The sequence below is a fragment of the Colobus angolensis genome, unplaced genomic scaffold (genome assembly GCF_000951035.1).
Source record: "Colobus angolensis palliatus isolate OR3802 unplaced genomic scaffold, Cang.pa_1.0 Scaffold46, whole genome shotgun sequence".
Taxonomy (NCBI): Eukaryota; Metazoa; Chordata; class Mammalia; order Primates; family Cercopithecidae; genus Colobus; species Colobus angolensis.
Window position 1 is genome coordinate 4,773,917 of NW_012118043.1, and position 20,934 is coordinate 4,794,850.

Sequence of the window (20,934 nt, forward strand, 5' to 3'; positions counted from 1 at the left end):
AAAAAAAAAAAAAAAAAAGAATGGTAATCAAATGACCTGTGCGTTGCACATTTGTTTACCAGCGTGACATTTGTCTTCTAAGTATATTAAGTCTTGCTATAGAGAAAGTTTTGATTTTTAAGTAGTCAGATCCATCAGTCTTTTCACTTAAGATACCTGAATTCTGTAACACGGTGAGGAGGGCCTTCCTCATTCCGGGATTATAAAAATATTATTGTATTTTTTCTTAAGTTTTAATTTTTATGTTTAAATATTTGATTTTTCTGAAATTTGTTTCTGTTCAATGTGATAAATTGAAATCTAAAATTTCTTTTATCCAAATGGATAGTCTCTTGTCTCAACATCATTGGTTTGAAATACTACCTTTATCATGTACAAAACTTTCATATATAGGTGAAATTATTTCTGGACTGTAATTTTTGTTTTGTTAATTTATTGTTCTTTTTTCTTTTTTTGAGACAGTCTTGCTCTATTGCCCAGGCTGGAGTGCCGTGGCGCTATCTCGGCTCTCTGCAACCTCCACCTCCTCAGTTCAAGTGATTTTCATGCCTCAGCCTCCCAAGTAGCTAGGATTATGGGTGTGCACCACCACGCCTGGCTAACTTTTGTATTTTTAGTAGAGACAGGGTTTCGCCATGTTGGCCAGGCTGGTTTTGAACTCCTGACCTCAGGTGATCTGCCCTGCTTGGCTTCCAAAAGTGCTGGGATTACAGGCATGAGCCACTGCCTGGCCACATTTTGTTTTAAGAAAATCAGTTGCACAATTGCAAGGTAGGGAAACTTTATTTGATAATACCAGTTCAGTCATGTTAAAAGCGAAATAAACAAAGGACCTGCTGTTTAAATTGATTTCAAACTCAGTATGAGTTATGATCTTGGTTGGAAAAATAACAAGGGTTGTAATTTAAGCTGTATTGCAGGAAGTTTGGCATCCAGATTAGGAAAGGTAATACTTTCAATCTTGGCTGATCAAACAGTTTTTATCATTTGTGCACCTGTTTTGTTTCAAGGACTAAACTAGGTGCTAGGATACAAAGCTGAGAGACGTAGCCCATTTATAATAGAATTACAAGTAAGTGATAACAGGTTTTATGAGAAGCCAGAAGAGGAATATCCAGAATTTAGACCACAGGGGATGGGACAGCTTTTAAGAAGGAGGAGATGCATAGAGCAGAGGCTTTGGAGGTGGAGATATCGGCTTCACTACCATGGGACCTTGTATTTAATTTCAATCTCAATTTCTTAATATATAAAATAGGGTCACTAATAATCTATTTCACACTGTTGTCCTAAGCATCGATGAGGAAAAAAGTATACACACATACATATATACATACACATAAAATGTGTGTGTGTATATATACTTTTTTCCTCATCGATGCTTAGGACAAGAGTGTGTGTGTGTGTGTGCGCATATATATGTGTATATGTACACTTTATATGTGTGTGTGTTTGCGCATATATATGTGTATATGTACACTTTATATGTGTGTGTGTATTTATATGTACATACATATATGTGTGTATATTTATATGTACATACATATATGTATATATATATGGGAAACCTCTGGAACAGATTCTGGGGACATAATAATTGCTCAGAAAATGGTGTGGAAGCCATCCATTTTGAAGTGCTAGTAGGTAGGAGTTGGCTCAGTATAGAAGGGCCTTCTCAACAGATGGAAAGGTGTATGCCAAAGCCAGTTGGTTGAATTGGGGCCTCTCTGGAAATGTAAAGTATTTAATGTGTTGGATTGCGGGGTACATGTGGAGGGAGCAACTGAAGATGAAGCTGTGAAAGGAGGCAGGGGTGAGATCTCCACTGCGAGCTTTTGTGCCATGTTGAGGAGTCTGAGAGGCTTTTAGGAAGTGTTGTGGAGTTCTTAAAAGCCATAATTAGGGGAGTGTTCAAAACAGTTTTGCCAGTTGAAAGACTGGTTTGTTATAGATGCATGGAGTGGCTAGGAAAGCTGTTAGAGGTAGGATATCTAGTAAGAGCGATGGTGCTTAGCCCTGGCCGCACATTGGAACTGTCTGGAGAATGTTTAATGGCCCAATGCCCAGGTTCACCCCAGATCGATTATATCGGCAGCTCTAGGATCCTAGGCATTGGTATTGTTCATTGTTCCCCAGGCGATTCCATTGGACAGCCAGTATTGTCAATCAACTGAGTTAGAGGGTAACTGTATTCAAACCAGATATGAAGTTGCAAATTAAATGAGTGCCAGCAGCATAGTGCAGGGATCCCCAGTCGGCCACCAGGTACCAGTCTGTGACGTGTTAGGAACTGGGCTACACAGCAGGAAGTGAGTGGCAGGCAGGCAAGCCAGTGAGTGAGCAAAGCTTCATCTGTATTTACAACCACTCCCCATCGCTCACATCACCGCCTGAGCTCCGCCTCCTGTCAGATCAGCAGCGGCATTAGATTATCATAGGAGCACAAACCCTATTGTGAACTGTGCATGTGAGGGATCTAGGTTGCACACTTCTTATGAGAACCTAATGCCTGATGATCTGTCACTGTCTCCATCACTCCCCGATGGAACTCTCTAGTAGCAGGAAAACAAGCCCAAGGCTCCCACTGATTCCGCATTGTGATGATTTGCATAACTAATTCATTATATACTGCAATGTAATAATAATAGAAATAAAGTGCACGATAAAGGGTAATGTTCTTGAATCATTGCAAAACCATACCTCCCTTCACCCCCGTCTGTGGAGAAACTGTCTTCCACGAAACCAGTCCCTGGTGCTAAAAAGCTTGGGGACTGCTGGCATAAAGGAACTAGAATAAGGAAATAACAAATACGGTGGTCAGTTGAATGAGGAGGAGATGGAGTGAAGATCTGAAGGTTATTTCTAGATTGGATCACTGGGTGGATTCAATGATCATATACGAGGGCTCAGTCATATATCAAGAGTGAGAACAGGAAGTAGAAGCAGATTTGGGTACTTGGACTTGCTGAGTGGGTACAATAAATATAATTTGATTTTATTTGTGGAATTAGGGGGAAAATGAACTCTACAAAAACTGAAGGGAAAGGGCCAATGGAATAGTTGAAAGTTCAGGAGACAGAGTAGATAATTGATGGGTGAGATCCCTGAAGAGGCAGAAAGTGCAGAGCAGAGATGAAAGAAGCCATTTTGGGCCAGGCACGGTGGGTCACGCCTGTAATCCCAGAACTTTGAGAGGCTGAGGCAGGCGGATTACCCAAGGTCAGGAGTTCGAGACCAGCCTGGCCAACATGGTGAAACCCCGTCTTTACTAAAACTCAAAAATTAGCCGGGCATGATGGCGGGTGCCTGGAATCCCAGCTACCCAGGAGGCTGAGACGGGAGAACCACTTGAACCTGGGAGGCAGAGGTTGCAGTGAGCCAAGATCACGCTACTGAACTCCAGCCTGGGCAACAGAGTGAGACTCTCAAAAAAAGAAAAAGAAAAAGAAAAAATAAGTCATTTGGGCTGGGTGCCATGGCTCAAGGCTTTAATCCCAGCACTTTGGGAGGCTAAGGGGGAGAACTGCTTGAAGCACAGGAGTTTGAGACCAGGCTGGGCAACATGGCAAGACCCCATCTCTACAAAATAAAAAAAATTAGCCAGGTGTGGTGACGCATGCCTGTGGTGTCAGCCACTTTGGAGGCTGAGGTGGGAGGATCACTTGAGCCCTGGAGTTTGAGGCTATAGTGACCTGTCATTGCATCACTGCCCTCTAGCCTGGGTGTCAGAGAGAGACCCCCATCTCAAAAAAAAAAAAAAAATAGTAAGGGGATTAAAGAGTGTGGTCAAGTTTTGGAAGATGGGGGTCATCTGAGGAAGGCAACTAAGAAGGAAATGTCTTTGTTGTCCTACCCTTAAATGCTGGGTGCGGTGGCTCAAGCCTGTAATCCCAGCACTTTGGGAGGCCGAGACGGGTGGATCACGAGGTCAGGAGATCGAGACCATCCTGGCTAACACAGTGAAACCCCGTCTCTACTAAAACCTACAAAAAACTAGCCGGGCGAGGTGGCGGCGCCTGTAGTCCCAGCTACCCGGGAGGCTGAGGCAGGAGAATGGCGTGAACCCGGGAGGCGGAGCTTGCAGTGAGCTGAGATCCAGCCACAGCACTCCAGCCTGGGTGACAGAGTGAGACTCCGTCTCAAAAAAAAAAAAAAAAATGTTGTTTGTCCCCGGGTTTTAGTGTTGGCCTTTCACATACTTCCTGGATGATCTCCTTTGATATATTTTGTTACACTATTATCTTCTAAGAGAAACATTGATAAGCTGAAGTGTGTCGGGGGAATTTAGTTGATGTTATAGTTCAGAAAATAATAGGTTGGCTTTTCCTTTAGGGGGGAATTTTCTTGGTAGCAGTTTGCTATGTTAATTTGAAATTTAAAGTACTAAGATCACTTGAAAACATGGTACAGATCCCACTCTTTCTAGTATTAATAACTAGTTAGCACCATGTTTTTTCTCTAGTATTATAAAACCCTAAAGCATTATCAATTTGACAGTTTGAAAATATGTTAGCTTTTAGTCTCGATGTTTTGTACTATAAAGAAATTTAAATAGTTATTTTACTTTTCATGTTATGTTTCATCATCACATATATTATTTGTTCCGTCTTGTCTATTAAAGATCTCTTTCTCAATTCTGATATAAACTGTGATTTGCATTGTATATTCTCTAAATATTTTTTCCTCTAAAAGACCAACTGAAAGTTTCATAGTTAATTGTCAAATAATTGGAACTATTTATTTTATAGACTTTCAGTAAAATATAAATAAGATTAGTTATGCAGCAAAGTTAATAGTATTCCTTACAACAAAGCAATCATTAGTATGGCTTTTCAGTAAGGTGTGTTTTGTTCATAATGTGCTTCCTAAGATATTTATAAATTACCTCAACAAAATGAATTAGGACCATGGGTGTATATAGCTAGAAAATGGCCTTGGTATTGCAGAATACTAACTTAATGTTTTGATATCATTTCAGGCAACATTTCATTTGTTGCATTTCCAGTTTCCAATACCAACTCACCTACAAAGATTTTACCAAAAACCTTAGGACCAATAAATGTGAATGTTGGACCCCAAATGGTAAGAAAATTATCAAATCTTAGAATTGAAACTTTGTTTAGCGAAGACTAATTTAAAGGATAATTGCATTAAATATGTTTGATCAGATATTCCAGTTAAACCAGGAGTGTTAGGTGTCTCACGCCTGTAATCCCAACACTTCGGGAAGCCGAGGCAGGTGGATCACTTGAGCCCAGAAGTTCAAGACCAGCCTGGGCAACGTGGTGAAACCCTGTCTCTACAAAAAACAGCTGGGCACTGTGGCACATGCCTGAAGTCCCAGCTACTTGGAGGACTGAGGCGGGAGGATTGCTTGAGCCCAAGAGGTCAAGGTCACAGTGAACTGTGTTTGCACCACTGCACTCCAACCTGGGTGATAAAGCAAGACCCTGTCTCAAAAAGAAAAAAACAAAATTATAATTAATTTCAGTTATCTGAGTCACTTTTAAAAAACATTCTGTTTTTATCTGAGTGTATCTGGTCAAGTCTTGAGCTTGAGAAAAAGAAAGTCATTGTGCTCTTTAATATTTAATTTTCACATATTTGAATCTGTGGATTCTGGATGTGTAGTTTTAAGTCTTTTGCTCTCTGTATGAGGTTTCTCTTGTATTTGGTTGTTTAAATTGATTTGAAATGTATTATGCTTTATGTCCTCCTCCTCTTTTCTTTTTCTTGTAAAATAACCTTTACTGCTCTAAACTATGTAGTCTCACATAAATGGAATCTGAGACCCAACAGTTAATTTACATCTGGAGCTATTAATTTAAAACTCCTTTCATTAAAGGCTTCTGGGGAAAAAACAATCTAATCTTTAGTGGTAGAAATAATGAATGAAAAATGGAAAACAACTGTTTCTGTAAAGTCATTCATTAATTATGCTAGAGCGTGAAGTGTGTAGCACTTTCAGCAGACTTATTTATAAACAAGGTTGCATTCCACTACTCTGAAACTAAGTCTACTTTAAATGGCCTTACCCACCATTAGTAAAAGTACTCAAACATTTAAGCAATAACTCTTTGTTGCCAGTGTTTCCATCTTTTCATCTGTAGAGCAATAAGAATAAATTTCACCCACAGTGTACTGTGGACTATGTTAAATGCAAAGTTATTTAGATAAAAATATCTTTTAACATACCTAATGGTTTCAGAAAGTCTCTAAGACTTTAGGACACATTCTTGACATGACATTTTCCTTGGTTAGTTGAGGACTGTTTATCATCTGCAGAAATCAAGCTAAAGATCCAACACAATTTACTGTAAGTATGTGAAGAATGTAGTCTAGCTCCAAACCTCATGGAGATTTAAGCTCAAATAAGAGCCCTCATTTCAAGGTAGCTCAGGTTATATTTTCAGACTTTTGCTAAGCATTTGCCCCTCCTCAGCCACTACTATAGGTGCAAATGAGATAAGACACTCAACTTTAAAATTTGCATTTTGAAATGTGATTATATTAGCACCAAAATTAAACATACTCAAATTTTTATGAGTCTTGCCCTTACAATACTATTCTGTTTTGAGAGATTGTTTTCTATTATTTTTTGTTTGTTTAATGCTGCTATACCCCAAGGTGAATTTATCCTTTGGAAGCATATATAATTTTTCTCCCATTGTCAGTTTGAACTAACATGCATGTTAGTCCTTACATGGTCCAGTTCTGTTAATAATAAGTAGTGATGTGTGGTACTAACTCAGTTACTGTAAATCTCAGGATCAGCAGAACAAAGGTCACAAGAAGGAGAGGAGATTTGGAACTCTACCTTCAACTGGGCCACCCCAAGTACTTAATTTGTCCACCTACTTCTGAGGTCCTTTTTTCAGTTCTGAGTTCTTAGGCAGGAATCAGAATTTCATTTTTGGTTTCCTAATTGTTGTTAAGACCCCATTGCTATCTCTTTAATATGTCCCTCCAAAATTCATGTTGAAGCTTAATCCCTATTGTCATGGTATTAAGGGGTGGGACCTTTGGGGAAGTGATTAAGCTATGAGGGCTTCATTCTCATGGAGGGGATTAGTGACTTTATAAAAGAAGTTGAGGCTGGGTGCGGTGGCTCAGGCCAGTAATCCCAGCACTTTGGGAGGCCGAGGTGGGCAGGTCATGAGATCAAGAGACCGAGACCATCCTGGTCAAGATGGTGAAATCTCTACTAAAAATACAAAAATTGCTGAGTGTGGTGGCTCACGCCTGTAATCCCAGCACTTGGGGAGGCCTAGCAGGTGGATCATGAGGTCAGGAGATCGAGACCATCCTGGCTAACACAGTGAAACCCCATCTCTACTAAAATACAAAAAATTAGCCCAGCATGGTGACACACATGTAGTCCTAGCTACTCGGGAGGCTAAGGCAGGAGAATCACTTGAACCCGGGAGGCAGAGGTTGCAGTGAGCAGAGATCATGCCACTGTACTCCAGTCTGGGCAATAGAGCAAGACTCCGTCTAAAAAAATAATAATAATAAAATAAAAAACAAACAGTTGAAGGGAGCTCTTTGCCCCACTTCCTGTAGTGAAGACACTACAAGAAGGTACCATCTATGAAGCAGAGAGTGAGCCTTCACTAGACACCGAATTTGCTAGCTTGATCCTGGACTTCCCAGCCACCAGAACTTCAAGAAATACATTTCTATCGTTTATAAATTACCTATGCTGAGGTATTTTGTTATAGCAGACTAAGACAAAAATTAGTACCAAGAACTGGGGTGCTGCCATAACAAACACCTAAAACTGTGGAAATGGCTTTAGAACTGGGTAATGGGCAGAGGCTGGAAGAGTTCAGAGGAACAGCCTGGAAAAAGCCTCTTGAGATGAATGGACCATTAAGGGTGATTATGATGAGGAATCAGAAGAGGAAGAGAGCTGTAGAGAAAGCCTCACTCTTCTTAGAGAGTATCTCCGTGGTCATGAACAGAATGTTGGCACAAATATGGATGGTAAAGGCCATTATAATGAGGTCCCAGACAGGAGTGAAGGACATGTTATTGGAAACTGGAGGAAAAGCCATCCTTGTTACAGAGTAGCAAAAGGCGGGCGCAGTGGCTCATTCCTGTAATCCCATCATTTTGTGAGGCCAAGGCAGAAGGATGTCTTGAGCCCAGGAGTTCAAGACCAACCTGGGCAACATAGTGAGACCTCAATCTCTACTAAAAAAAACTAAAAATAAAAAATTAGCTAGGCCGGGTGCAGTGGTTCATACCTGTAATCCCAGCACTTTGGGAGGCCGAGGCTGGTGGATCACTTGTGGTCAGGAGTTCAAGACCAGCCTGGCCCATGTGGTGAAACCCTGTCTCTACTAAAAATACAAAAATTAGCCGGACATGGTGGTGGCTGTTAATATAGGATTAACAGATCCTATAATCCCAACTACTTGGGAGGCTGAGGCAGGAAGATCACTTGAACCTGGGAGCCTGAGGTTGCAGTGAGCAAAGATTGCACCATTGCACTCCAGCCTAGGCAACAGAGCGAGACTGTCTCAGAAAACAAACACACAAAAACCCAGGCATGGTGGCACCTATAGTCCTTGCCACTCAGGAGACTAAGGAGAGAGGATCACTTGGGCCCAAGAGTCCAAGGCTGTAGTGACCCTGACAGAGGGGTCACTATAAGACAACCAAGCAACAACAACCAAAAAAGTGGCAAGGGACTTCACTGAATTGTTTTCCTGTTTTAATGTTTTGTGGAAGGAGGAACTTAGGATCAGTGAAATTGGATAGTTGGCCAAAGAAATTTCTAAGCAAAGTGTTAAAGGATCAACGTGACTTCTCTTGGCTGTTTATAGTAAAATGTGAGAAGAGAGAAGTGAATTAAAGATATAATTTATAATCAGAAGTGAAGATTTGGGAAATTCTCAGCTTGGCCATGTAAAGAATAAAAAAGCATGTTCTGGAGAGAACACCAAAAGAGTGGCCTAGTCACCTTTTGATAAAGAAGACTAGTGTGCATGGGTGGAAGCTTGGTGCTGTTCATCAAAACAATGGAAGAATAAACCCACAGCATTTCAGTGATTATCGGTGCTGCTCCTCCCATCACAGGCCCAGAGTGCCAAGACATGGGGGACCAAACTATCAAAAGAGGGGCTTCAGGTGCTAATGAAACCCTGGCAATCCCTTCCTGGCACTGTGTCAAGTCTGCTCCCCAAATTTTGGCACAGTGCTCCTTAGCCATTCCAGGTGTGGCTCCGGTAGGCCCAAATATAGTGCAAGTATGTATGTGGCTGCTCCTCTAGAGGGCACAGGTGGTGAACCTTGGCAGTGTCTGAGTGATGCCATCTCCAATGGGTACAGAGTGCACAAGCTGCGGGGTATGATAACTTCCACCTAGATTTCAAAAGATGCGCTGGAGAGCCTTAACAGATCCTGGCAGAGAATTGCTACAGAGGTGAGGCCACCACTGGGAACCCTCGCCAGGGCAAAGCTTAGTGGAGCTGAGAGGGGCGGGGTCGCTCCCTGAGGCCCTAGTCTAGTAGAACTTCCAGCATGCAACTGCAGCCTGGGAGAGCCACATGCAGAAGACTCAAGCTCTAACCCGGGAGAACTGAGCATGGGCTGCCCCCAGTAAAGTCATGGGGATGGGGGCCCAACTCCTGCTCCAGTGTGTCCAGAAGGCAGGATATCAAGTCAAAGATTATTCTGAAGCCTTAAAAGTTAATGTTTGCCCTGTTGGGTTTTGGATTGGTTGGGACCTATTATCCCTTTCTTCTTTTCTATTGTCTCCCTTTTGGAATGGGAATGCATGTTCTGTGCCTGTCCCATCATTGTATTTTGGAAACAGATTGGATTTCACAGACTCACAGCTGGAGGGGAATTTGCCTTAGGATGAATTGCACCTTTGAGTCTTACCCATATCTGATTTGGGGAAGGAGTTAGAACTTGTGAGACTATGGAATGAAATGAATGTATTTTGCCTGTGAAATAGGAATGTTAGAGGGCCAGGAACTGAATGCTCTGGTCTGAATGGGTTCCTCCAAAATTCATGTTGAAACCTAATCCCTACTGTGGTGGTATTAAGAGGCGGGGCCTTTGGGGAAGTGATGAAGTCATGAGGGCTTCACCCTCATGAATGGAATTAGTGCCCTTATGAAAGAGGTTGAAGGGAGCACCCTGGACCCTTTCTGCTATTAGGATGCAACCAGAAGGCATCATCTCTGAAGCAGAGAATAAACCCTCACCAGGCACTGAATCTGCCAGCACTTTAATTTTGGACCTCTCAGCAACCTCCAGAACAGTGAGCAATAAATTTCTATGGTTTGTAAATTACCCAGTTTTGTACTCCTTGCAGAAGACTTTAAAGAAAATTAATTAGTTAATTACCCAGTCTAAGGTGGTTTGTTAGAGTAGCCTGAATGGACTAAGACACCCAGTTAGAGCCATTATTGGTTCTCCTCTAACTCCCTCATCCATGATTTTTTAAAAAGTTTTTGTTTAGTTAAAGAATTCTTGGATAAAAACTCAACGATTTGCTTCTTAGCCTTCTGTTTCTGCTTGCCCTTTGAACTTCACGTGTCTTTTGGAAGCCAAATCTTAATGGTAGATAGAAATTTCAAAAGGCCCCATGAAAAGTTTTCATTTGTTTTCTGTAGTTATGAAAACTAGTTTAGCAATACCTGTTTCAGTTGAAGATACTTGCCCTTTTCTTACAGGCTCTCTTATGGTTATATGTTATAGATCTTATGATAATACAGTTGACCTTTGAACAATGCAAGGGATTAGGGCACAGCCCCTGTGCAGTCACGAATCCATGGATAGCTTTTGACTCCCCCAGAATTTAACTGTTAATACCTTATTATTGACTAGAAGCCTTACTATAACATAAATAGTCAAATAACACATTTTATGTTATATTAATGTTATTTTGTATGTTAATATGTATTGTATACTGTATTCTTACAATAAAGTAAGCTAGGGAAAAAATATTACTAAGAAAGTCATTAGAAAAATACATTTATAATTCATTAAGTGGAAGTGGATTATCGTAAAAGTCTTCATCCTCGATGCCTTCACGTTGAGTAGGCTGCGGAGGAGAAAGAGGAGGAGTTGATCTGGCTGTCTCAGGGGTGGCAGAAGTGAAAGGAAATCCATGTATAAGTGGACCTGCCCAGTTCAAGCCCATGTTATTCAAGGGTCAACTGTATAAGATAATCTCATAACTGTCTTATTTTAGAAGAGTGAAAACTGCATGTTTCTTACAGTGAAAACCAAAATTCCATCAAATAGTGAAATCTCTTAATATACCACTTTATAATTTTGTAATTTTTTTCCCTTTGGAATACATATGCTCTCTTGGCTTTTTAAACTGTAGATGGCAGTAGCACATAAAATATGTTGATTGAAGGCAGGAAAATGTTCAGAATAATGTTCAATTGCTATCTGATTTTCCCAATGTAACTAATTCTATTGTCAGAGAAACTACATAACATTTAAATTAAGGATGTCTGGATTTTTGGTAAGAGGACTCTGAAATTTAAAACTCCATTTTCCTTAGCATATCAAATGAATATTAAAAGTATATTTTTACCTCCAACTTTAATACTTCAGTTTGGGATTTCAATTTTTTTTTTTTTTTTTTACAGAGTCTCGCTCTGTCGCCTAGGCTGGAGTGCAGTGGCACAATCTCAGCTCACTACAGCCTCCGCTTCCCAGGTTCAAGCGATTCTTCTGCTTCAGCCTCCTGAGTAGCTGGGATTACCGGCGTGTGCCACAACACCCAGCTGATTTTGTTTGTATTTTTGGTAGAGATGGGGTTTCACCATTTTGGCCAGGCAGGTCTCGAACTCCTGACCTCAAATGATCCACCCACCTCAGCCTCCCAAAGTGCGGGGATTTTAGGAGTGAACCACTGTGCCTAGCCTGGGATTTCAAAATTAAGGTTCAGGGTTAGAAAGCATGACTGACTTATCACCCTGTAAACCAATTTTCTTATATTCTGTGGCTGGTCAAGTCTCACTGACTTTCCTTTTGTTTTATTTCTTACGTTTCACTCTCATTATCCTAGTTTAGTAACTTATTGTATCTCACATACTCTTAGACCTTATCTTTCCTGTTCAAGTGTGTCATCTCTCTAATTTGTTCATGCAGGAAATGTTTATTAAGGAATTGCTGTGTACCAGGCCCTGTGCTAAGAGAAAGGAGCAGAGTGTTGCTAATCACTCTCCAATCAGCAAAGAATATCAGCTAACAATCTGACAATGAGGGAGGGAAAAAAAGAAAATGTAAACTAGAATTCACTTTCAAAGTCATTTTCATAAAGATAGCCGGTTTTTCTCTATGTCCTCTTTCCCTTCCTCCTTCCTTTCTTTTTTCTTTTCTTTCTTTCTTTTTTTTTTTTTTGAGATAGAGTCTCACTCTGTCACCCAGGATGGAGTACAGTGGCATGATCCCTGGTTACTGTAACCTCCGTCACCTGGGTTCAAGTGATTCTCCTGCTTCAGCCTTCCAAGTAGCTGGGATTATAGGTGCCCACCCCCATGCCCAGCTAATTTTTATATTTTTAATAGAGTAGGGATTTCGCCGTGTTGGCCAGGCTGATCATGAACTCCTGACCTCAAATGATCCGCCTGCTTTTGCCTCTCAGAAAGTGCTACGATTACAGGCATGAGCCACCATGCCCAGCTTTTTTTTTTTTCTACAAAGCCCTGTAAATCAGCAAAACCAAGCATGTAGGCTGCTAATACCATATAAAAAAAGATCTCCTTAGTAATAATACTGCAGTAGTAATGCAATGCATTTCAAGGGTAAATTGGAATGCTTAGAATAGCTTTGTAGACATTGCTGTTCAAGGAGTAGAGTCGACCAGAGGGTAATCAAATAACTCACATTTTTCTTCATAAGCTGTCCATATCCAAGGTCAGCATGATAGAGAATGTGATGTAGTGACTGGTGGAAACTATGCTGTATTTTTTTAGTGGTTTTTATATAATCCTTTTAGCATATCAATAAATGAAGTTACTTTTTTTTCCCTATTATTTTAAAAGTTGAGTATTTTATCCCAGTTAGTAAATATTTATTGTGCCTTTCCTATGAGCATCCCCTACCACAGTGTTAAACCCTGCAAAGGACGTAGTTTAGCAGGTTACTCTCCACCCCTAAAGATCCTGCACTGAAATGAAAGTGGGGATGTGGGACCAGACGTGTGGAGTGGGAAGTGCAAGCATACTTGGAACGCAAGGCAGAATTCATTGAGAGGTACAGACACATTTTCTGTTTTTATGTTTTCGCACGAGGCACACTTCTGAGTGCCTTATTTAATACCCTTGGTGTATTGTACATAATCAGAACTCTCCAGACATCTGTCAGTATTATTAACTTTTGTTTTTATTTTTTTAACTATAGAATGAACTTACTAAAAGTATTTCATAAACAATTGTAGGTACTAACATCTTCCTAGCCCCAAACTAACATAGTCGAACATAAACAGAAGCTAACTAAGATTCTTAAATACTTGGTAAATGAATACATGTTGACTAGACTTTAATAACTAGCTCTGAACTATTTTTATCAGAGGTTATTGTTTGACTCTTTCCTTCAAATGCAAATGAAGAGCTTGAAATGCTTATTAATCCTTCCCTTTAGTTATGTATGGAGCAAGTTAACAATGAATGTAATGATTCACCCTGGCTGCAGAAACATGTTTCATTTGGTCAGGGAGATAAAAATTAATTAGCATTTTGTCTTGCATAAGGCAGTAGAATAGAACTATTTCTCTTGTTTGAGGACTTATTAACAATTACATGTAGTCCCTGTAAATATTTTTCTTTCTGAATTGGGACTTAAAACTTACTATAATGAACACTTTCAAAACTTTACAAAAATAGAACTATATACCCAACAGTTGCTTCAACAATTATCCAATAGGGTCCAATCATGTTTCATTAATATCCCCATTCACTGGAGCATGCCTCTTCCCCTTTTTTTTACATGAAAATATTTCTTTTTTTTTTTTTTTTGAGATGGAGTCTTGCTCTGTCGCCCGGGCTGGAGTGCAGTGGCCGGATCTCAGCTCACTGCAAGCTCCGCCTCCCGGGTTTATGCCATTCTCCTGCCTCAGCCTCCTGAGTAGCTGGGACTACAGGCGCCAGCCACCTCACCCGGCTAGCTTTTTGTATTTTTCAGTAGAGACGGGGTTTCACCGTGTTAGCCAGGATGGTCTCGAACTCCTGACCTCGTGATCCGCCTGTCTCGGCTTCCCAAAGTGCTGGGATTATAGGTTTAAGCCACCACGCCCGGCCTACATGAAAATATTTCTAAAGCTATTACTAGGCTGCTAGGCTTTTTGTATTAATTATTATAAATGTCTTTGGGAAGAACATGTTTTGTTTTTTAACCAGTGAAAATTTTAAGACCTGGAAAGGAATTTGGTAACACATATAAGGTACCTTTCTAAAAAAGTCTTTAGGGGTTCTATTAATCCCCTTTCTGGAGTCTAGCCTTAGGAAATAGAAATTAAGGGCGAGGTCTTTGTACAAAAATGTTTATCACAGCATTCTTTATAATAGTGAACAACTAAAAATCCATATATATCTAATAGAGAATAATAAATCCACATGGTAGAATGTTTTATGGTCTTTAAAATGTCTTCAAAGAGTATTTAATAACATGAAATACTCTTTTTTTTTTTGAGATGGAGTTTTGCTTTTTTTGCCCAGGCTGGAGTGCAATGGTGCCATCTCCGCTCACTGCAACTTCCGCCTTCTGGGTTCAAGCAATTCTCCTGCCTCAGCCTCTCGTGTAGCTGGGATTACAGGCGCACACCACCATACCTGGCTAATTTTGTATTTTTAGTAGAGATGGGTTTTCACCATGTTGGCCAGGCTGGTCTTGAACTCCTGACCTCAGGTGATCCTCCCACCTCGGCCTCCCAAAGTGCTGGGTTTACAGCGCGAGCCACCGCTCCCTGTCCAATACTTTTTTAAAAAAGGATAAAATTGCATCTATATAATTATCCAAGCTGGATAGTATCTTTGTGTATACTGTATGATGGACTGTGGAAGTCTGATTTGCTCTTACCCTGGTTCTAGTAAATCAAGCTGTACTGCAATTCATTTCCTCAGTTTCAAAGAAAGCTTTTCATTTTTCTGATTTTTGAAGCATTGTCAGTTCTCTACTTAATCCTTCCAAATTGCCATTCATTTGCTGAAACCTGAATTGTGACCTCATGTCAGTATTCAGGATACTTGTGCGTTAAGATCCTAGGATATAAGTAAATCAAAGGCATTGCTTATATTCTTAGATGACTGACATTAAGTACCTTTTATTTCCTCATATGTAGGTTAGCAATCAACATTATTTTCTGCCTGTAGGCTTTTCTTAATAATTAAGAATATCATATTCTTTGTTCCTGACTTTACAGATTATAAGCACACCACAGAGACTAACCAGTTCAGGAAGTGTTCTGATTGGGAGTCCATATACCCCTGCACCAGCAATGGTTACTCAAACACACATAGCAGAAGCTACTGGCTGGGTCCCTGGGTAAGAGTGTTGCAAGTTACTCTTTTTAAAACCTTAAAAAAGAAGTTTAGACTTTTTTTTTTCATTTTCTTGTCTTCTGTTCTTGTTTTATTTTAGTTCTTAAAAACAAATGTTTTTCCTTTAAAATCACCTATTTTATTTCACTTTATATCTTAGATATAAATCATCTCTGGAACAACTATTTTTAAACAGAAAAAAACAGTACAATAACTCATAACTGAACGCCGTGACTTTTTAAACTCTGGAATAGGACTACTTTCATTATAACATTTAACTGTTTTGGAAATATAAAAACTATATTTTTATATATTTTTAACTCACATAAAAAAGGAGTTCAATATTAAGTGTTGGCTATACTCAGAATTTCCCCTATGAATTATTTCCTTAAAAACCAGAAAAGGGTAGGAAAAGAGGCCAAATAAATTTTTTTATTAAATTTCCTCTTCTTTTTAAACACTGAACAATTGAATCAATATCTCTTCTATGTTACTAATTTGTCACTTTTAGTACAAACTTCTATATGTTTCATCTTTGCCTGTAAAATACTTATACCTTTCTCCACACTTTATCATTTTAGTACCTCATACTTCCATAAAAGAAAAATAAATAAGATAAATTACTGAAAACCTCGTTTTGTTACTTGAGATGTTTTGTTACTTTAGAAGTTATTTACATGGTGGAATACTGCATTGGTGATTCTGTCATATGTGAGTTTGAGCAAGCAGATGGTAAATCTTAGTACAGTAAGAATCTCCTTGCTTCAAGGATATTAAGTGAATTAATAATCCTGGCAAAGTGCCTTAAGATGTATACATATTAATATACATAAATACATGCCTACACACACGTACAAATATATTAAAGACAGAAGAGTTTTGTATATGCATACTTTTCCATTATCAAATGAGCTGAAATGACAGAATTACCTGTAATCCTGTGGGCGTTACTCAATCCTCATGAACATTCTTATGTAGATCTAAGGTTACCCTGGATTTCTGTATAGCCTTGAAAGATTATAACGTGAAAGCCAAGCCTGTGCCAGCAGTGTTGGCCCACTTTGGAAATGACCAGGGTCTGGATATTTTCAGCCCCATTTGTGCTTTATATTGGAGGTGGCAGGATTGTCTGGTGTTTTTCTAGTCAGTATTTCACAGAGTGAAGAAGATTTTTCTCTGTCTTGTTTGTAGGTCTGCAGTGTTTTCCTCCCTAACTATTCACTGAACTCTTTTCAACCTATGATTATTATGTTGTGATATCTTGTTCACATGATACAATTAAGATTTATTTTATGCAACCTATCTTTTGTATTTGTTAGTTTTAGTCTTCGAATATATTCAGTGTCTAATTAGACAAGTTATAATAAAGTATTAATGAAATTAAATTGTATTTAAGTATGTGTTGTTTTTATGCTATCTTTTTTCCTTTTTAGTGATAGAAAACGGGCTAGAAAATTTATAGACTCTGATTTTTCAGAAAGGTGAGTATAAGTCTAACTATTTTGTTTGGAAGATTCTGCTATATAGAGAGGTTGTTGGCGTTGCGACTACTCTGGTTTAATGCGATGTTTCTCTTCATGTAACTTTAACTTCTTTCAGTTTTTGCCATTATTTCATTCTGCATTGAGTGCTCCAGTTCACTCATAGTATCTGTATGGTTTCAGCAGAAATTACCCTGTGAGCAGATTGACTATTGGTGGTATGTCCTTTAGTATTACCTCCCCTCTTTCCGTCTGGGAAATGAAGAGTTCTATCAAAGTGAATGCTCCACATTATCCTAACATGCCCAAACTTTAACAAGTTTTTCTTTTTTCTTTTTTTTTTTTTGAGATGGAGTCTTGCTCCGTCACCCAGGCTGGAGTGCAGTAGCGTGATCTTGGCTCACTGCAACCTCTGCCTCCCAGGTTCAAGCGATTCTCCTGCCTCAGCCTCCTGAATAGCTGGGATTACAGGTGCACACCACCATGCCTGGCTAATTTTTGTATTTTTAGTAGAGACGGGGTTTCACCATGTTGGCCAAGCTGGTCGAACTCCTGACCTCATGATCCGCCTGCCTCAGCCTCCCAAAGTGCTAGGATTACAGGCGTCAGCCACCGCACCCGGCTAAGTTTTTCTTAAAACATTTATAAATCATAACAAACTCTCACTTGATCTTAAGCAATATGTTGGGCATAAGGAAAGTTCACATTATCTTAGAATATTAGGACAGTGGCTTCTCCATTCTGACTGTGCATCAGAATCACTTGTAGTCAGTTAAGTAAAAAATAAATGCCTGCCACATCAGAAACTCCTACATTTTCTAATTTGCTATCTCTGATTTGCTGTACCCTGAGAAACTAGATGGCTAAATGTGTTAGAATTCAATCTAAAATGAAAATGACTAGGCTCTGAGTGAGAACTGTGGGAATATGTATAAAGGATGTGTGTTTTCTTGCCCTGACACTAGTGCTGTTTCAGTTTCTTGGTGGCTTTTGTTGCTTGCTTCTTGGTCCTAATTGTTTTCAACAGATACAATCACGTCTGAGGAGCTGCTGTATCATAGAAATGAAATGTTCTTTACTCTCTAATGGAAAGTCCTCTTTCCAACTCAAACTGGTCTTTACTGGTGTTTATCCTTGGAAAGGGCAACAGAACAAGTTCTTGCAGATGTATTTAGCAATGTTTAGGGCATTAAAATGGAACTATTTGTCAGTTATGATGGGTGACACCTCTGCACTGCAAACAGTACAAAAAGCAAGATTCTCTTTATTGTCCTTTGTAAGTGAGAATTCTAAAGATCTATAAGTGAGAATACATAAAAGTGTTAGATTAAATGTATTAGTATAGCCATTGGTTCAACTTTCTCTTTCTACATTTGGTTCAGTGGCTTTTTTCCCTAGCATTTTTTTTTTATCATTCTTTTAAAAGTTTTGAATGTAACTTTTCTGTAATGTATCCCCACCACCCGTCTGTCAAACCGCAAAGATTTGATATGTGTTTTTCTTTATTCCTTGTTCTAAATTAGTAAGATTCAGCGCAGTGGTGTTTTTTTTCTTTATGCTTCTTTTTTTTTTTTTTTTTTTTTTTTTTTTTTTTTTTTTTTTGAGATGGAGTCTTCCTCTCTCTCCCAGGCTGGACTGCAATGGCTTGATCTCAGCTCACTGCAGCCTCCGCTTCCCAGGTTCAAGCGATTCTTCTGCTTCAGCCTCCTGAGTAGCTGGGATTACCGGCGTGTGCCACAACACCCAGCTGATTTTGTTTGTATTTTTGGTAGAGATGGGGTTTCACCATTTTGGCCAGGCAGGTCTCGAACTCCTGACCTCAAATGATCCACCCACCTCAGCCTCCCAAAGTGCGGGGATTTTAGGAGTGAACCACTGTGCCTAGCCTGGGATTTCAAAATTAAGGTTCAGGGTTAGAAAGCATGACTGACTTATCACCCTGTAAACCAATTTTCTTATATTCTGTGGCTGGTCAAGTCTCACTGACTTTCCTTTTGTTTTATTTCTTACGTTTCACTCTCATTATCCTAGTTTAGTAACTTATTGTATCTCACATACTCTTAGACCTTATCTTTCCTGTTCAAGTGTGTCATCTCTCTAATTTGTTCATGCAGGAAATGTTTATTAAGGAATTGCTGTGTACCAGGCCCTGTGCTAAGAGAAAGGAGCAGAGTGTTGCTAATCACTCTCCAATCAGCAAAGAATATCAGCTAACAATCTGACAATGAGGGAGGGAAAAAAAGAAAATGTAAACTAGAATTCACTTTCAAAGTCATTTTCATAAAGATAGCCGGTTTTTCTCTATGTCCTCTTTCCCTTCCTCCTTCCTTTCTTTTTTCTTTTCTTTCTTTCTTTTTTTTTTTTTTGAGATAGAGTCTCACTCTGTCACCCAGGATGGAGTACAGTGGCATGATCCCTGGTTACTGTAACCTCCGTCACCTGGGTTCAAGTGATTCTCCTGCTTCAGCCTTCCAAGTAGCTGGGATTATAGGTGCCCACCCCCATGCCCAGCTAATTTTTATATTTTTAATAGAGTAGGGATTTCGCCGTGTTGGCCAGGCTGATCATGAACTCCTGACCTCAAATGATCCGCCTGCTTTTGCCTCTCAGAAAGTGCTACGATTACAGGCATGAGCCACCATGCCCAGCTTTTTTTTTTTTCTACAAAGCCCTGTAAATCAGCAAAACCAAGCATGTAGGCTGCTAATACCATATAAAAAAAGATCTCCTTAGTAATAATACTGCAGTAGTAATGCAATGCATTTCAAGGGTAAATTGGAATGCTTAGAATAGCTTTGTAGACATTGCTGTTCAAGGAGTAGAGTCGACCAGAGGGTAATCAAATAACTCACATTTTTCTTCATAAGCTGTCCATATCCAAGGTCAGCATGATAGAGAATGTGATGTAGTGACTGGTGGAAACTATGCTGTATTTTTTTAGTGGTTTTTATATAATCCTTTTAGCATATCAATAAATGAAGTTACTTTTTTTTCCCTATTATTTTAAAAGTTGAGTATTTTATCCCAGTTAGTAAATATTTATTGTGCCTTTCCTATGAGCATCCCCTACCACAGTGTTAAACCCTGCAAAGGACGTAGTTTAGCAGGTTACTCTCCACCCCTAAAGATCCTGCACTGAAATGAAAGTGGGGATGTGGGACCAGACGTGTGGAGTGGGAAGTGCAAGCATACTTGGAACGCAAGGCAGAATTCATTGAGAGGTACAGACACATTTTCTGTTTTTATGTTTTCGCACGAGGCACACTTCTGAGTGCCTTATTTAATACCCTTGGTGTATTGTACATAATCAGAACTCTCCAGACATCTGTCAGTATTATTAACTTTTGTTTTTATTTTTTTAACTATAGAATGAACTTACTAAAAGTATTTCATAAACAATTGTAGGTACTAACATCTTCCTAGCCCCAAACTAACATAGTCGAACATAAACAGAAGCTAACTAAGATTCTTAAATACTTGGTAAATGAATACATGTTGACTAGACTTTAATAACTAGCTCTGAACTATTTTTATCAGAGGTTATTGTTTGACTCTTTCCTTCAAATGCAAATGAAGAGCTTGAAATGCTTATTAATCCTTCCCTTTAGTTATGTATGGAGCAAGTTAACAATGAATGTAATGATTCACCCTGGCTGCAGAAACATGTTTCATTTGGTCAGGGAGATAAAAATTAATTAGCATTTTGTCTTGCATAAGGCAGTAGAATAGAACTATTTCTCTTGTTTGAGGACTTATTAACAATTACATGTAGTCCCTGTAAATATTTTTCTTTCTGAATTGGGACTTAAAACTTACTATAATGAACACTTTCAAAACTTTACAAAAATAGAACTATATACCCAACAGTTGCTTCAACAATTATCCAATAGGGTCCAATCATGTTTCATTAATATCCCCATTCACTGGAGCATGCCTCT

The 20,934-nt window shown here is 39.3% G+C and overlaps 1 protein-coding gene across 4 annotated transcripts in view; it reads left to right on the plus strand.

The window, feature by feature from the left end:
• TFDP2 (transcription factor Dp-2 (E2F dimerization partner 2)) overlaps positions 1–20,934 on the plus strand; it is a 220,455-nt gene that overhangs the window by 151,490 nt on the left and 48,031 nt on the right. For 2 of the 4 annotated variants that reach the window (XM_011958086.1, XM_011958087.1), the window contains 3 exons: positions 4,979–5,082; positions 15,398–15,519; positions 16,949–16,996. The exons of 1 other annotated variant lie outside the window; for it this stretch is intronic. In XM_011958086.1, coding sequence (XP_011813476.1) covers positions 4,979–5,082; positions 15,398–15,519; positions 16,949–16,996 — 274 coding nt within the window. The remainder of the gene's footprint in view (positions 1–4,978; positions 5,083–15,397; positions 15,520–16,948; positions 16,997–20,934) is intronic. One more of the 4 variants, XM_011958088.1, reaches the window with a different exon arrangement.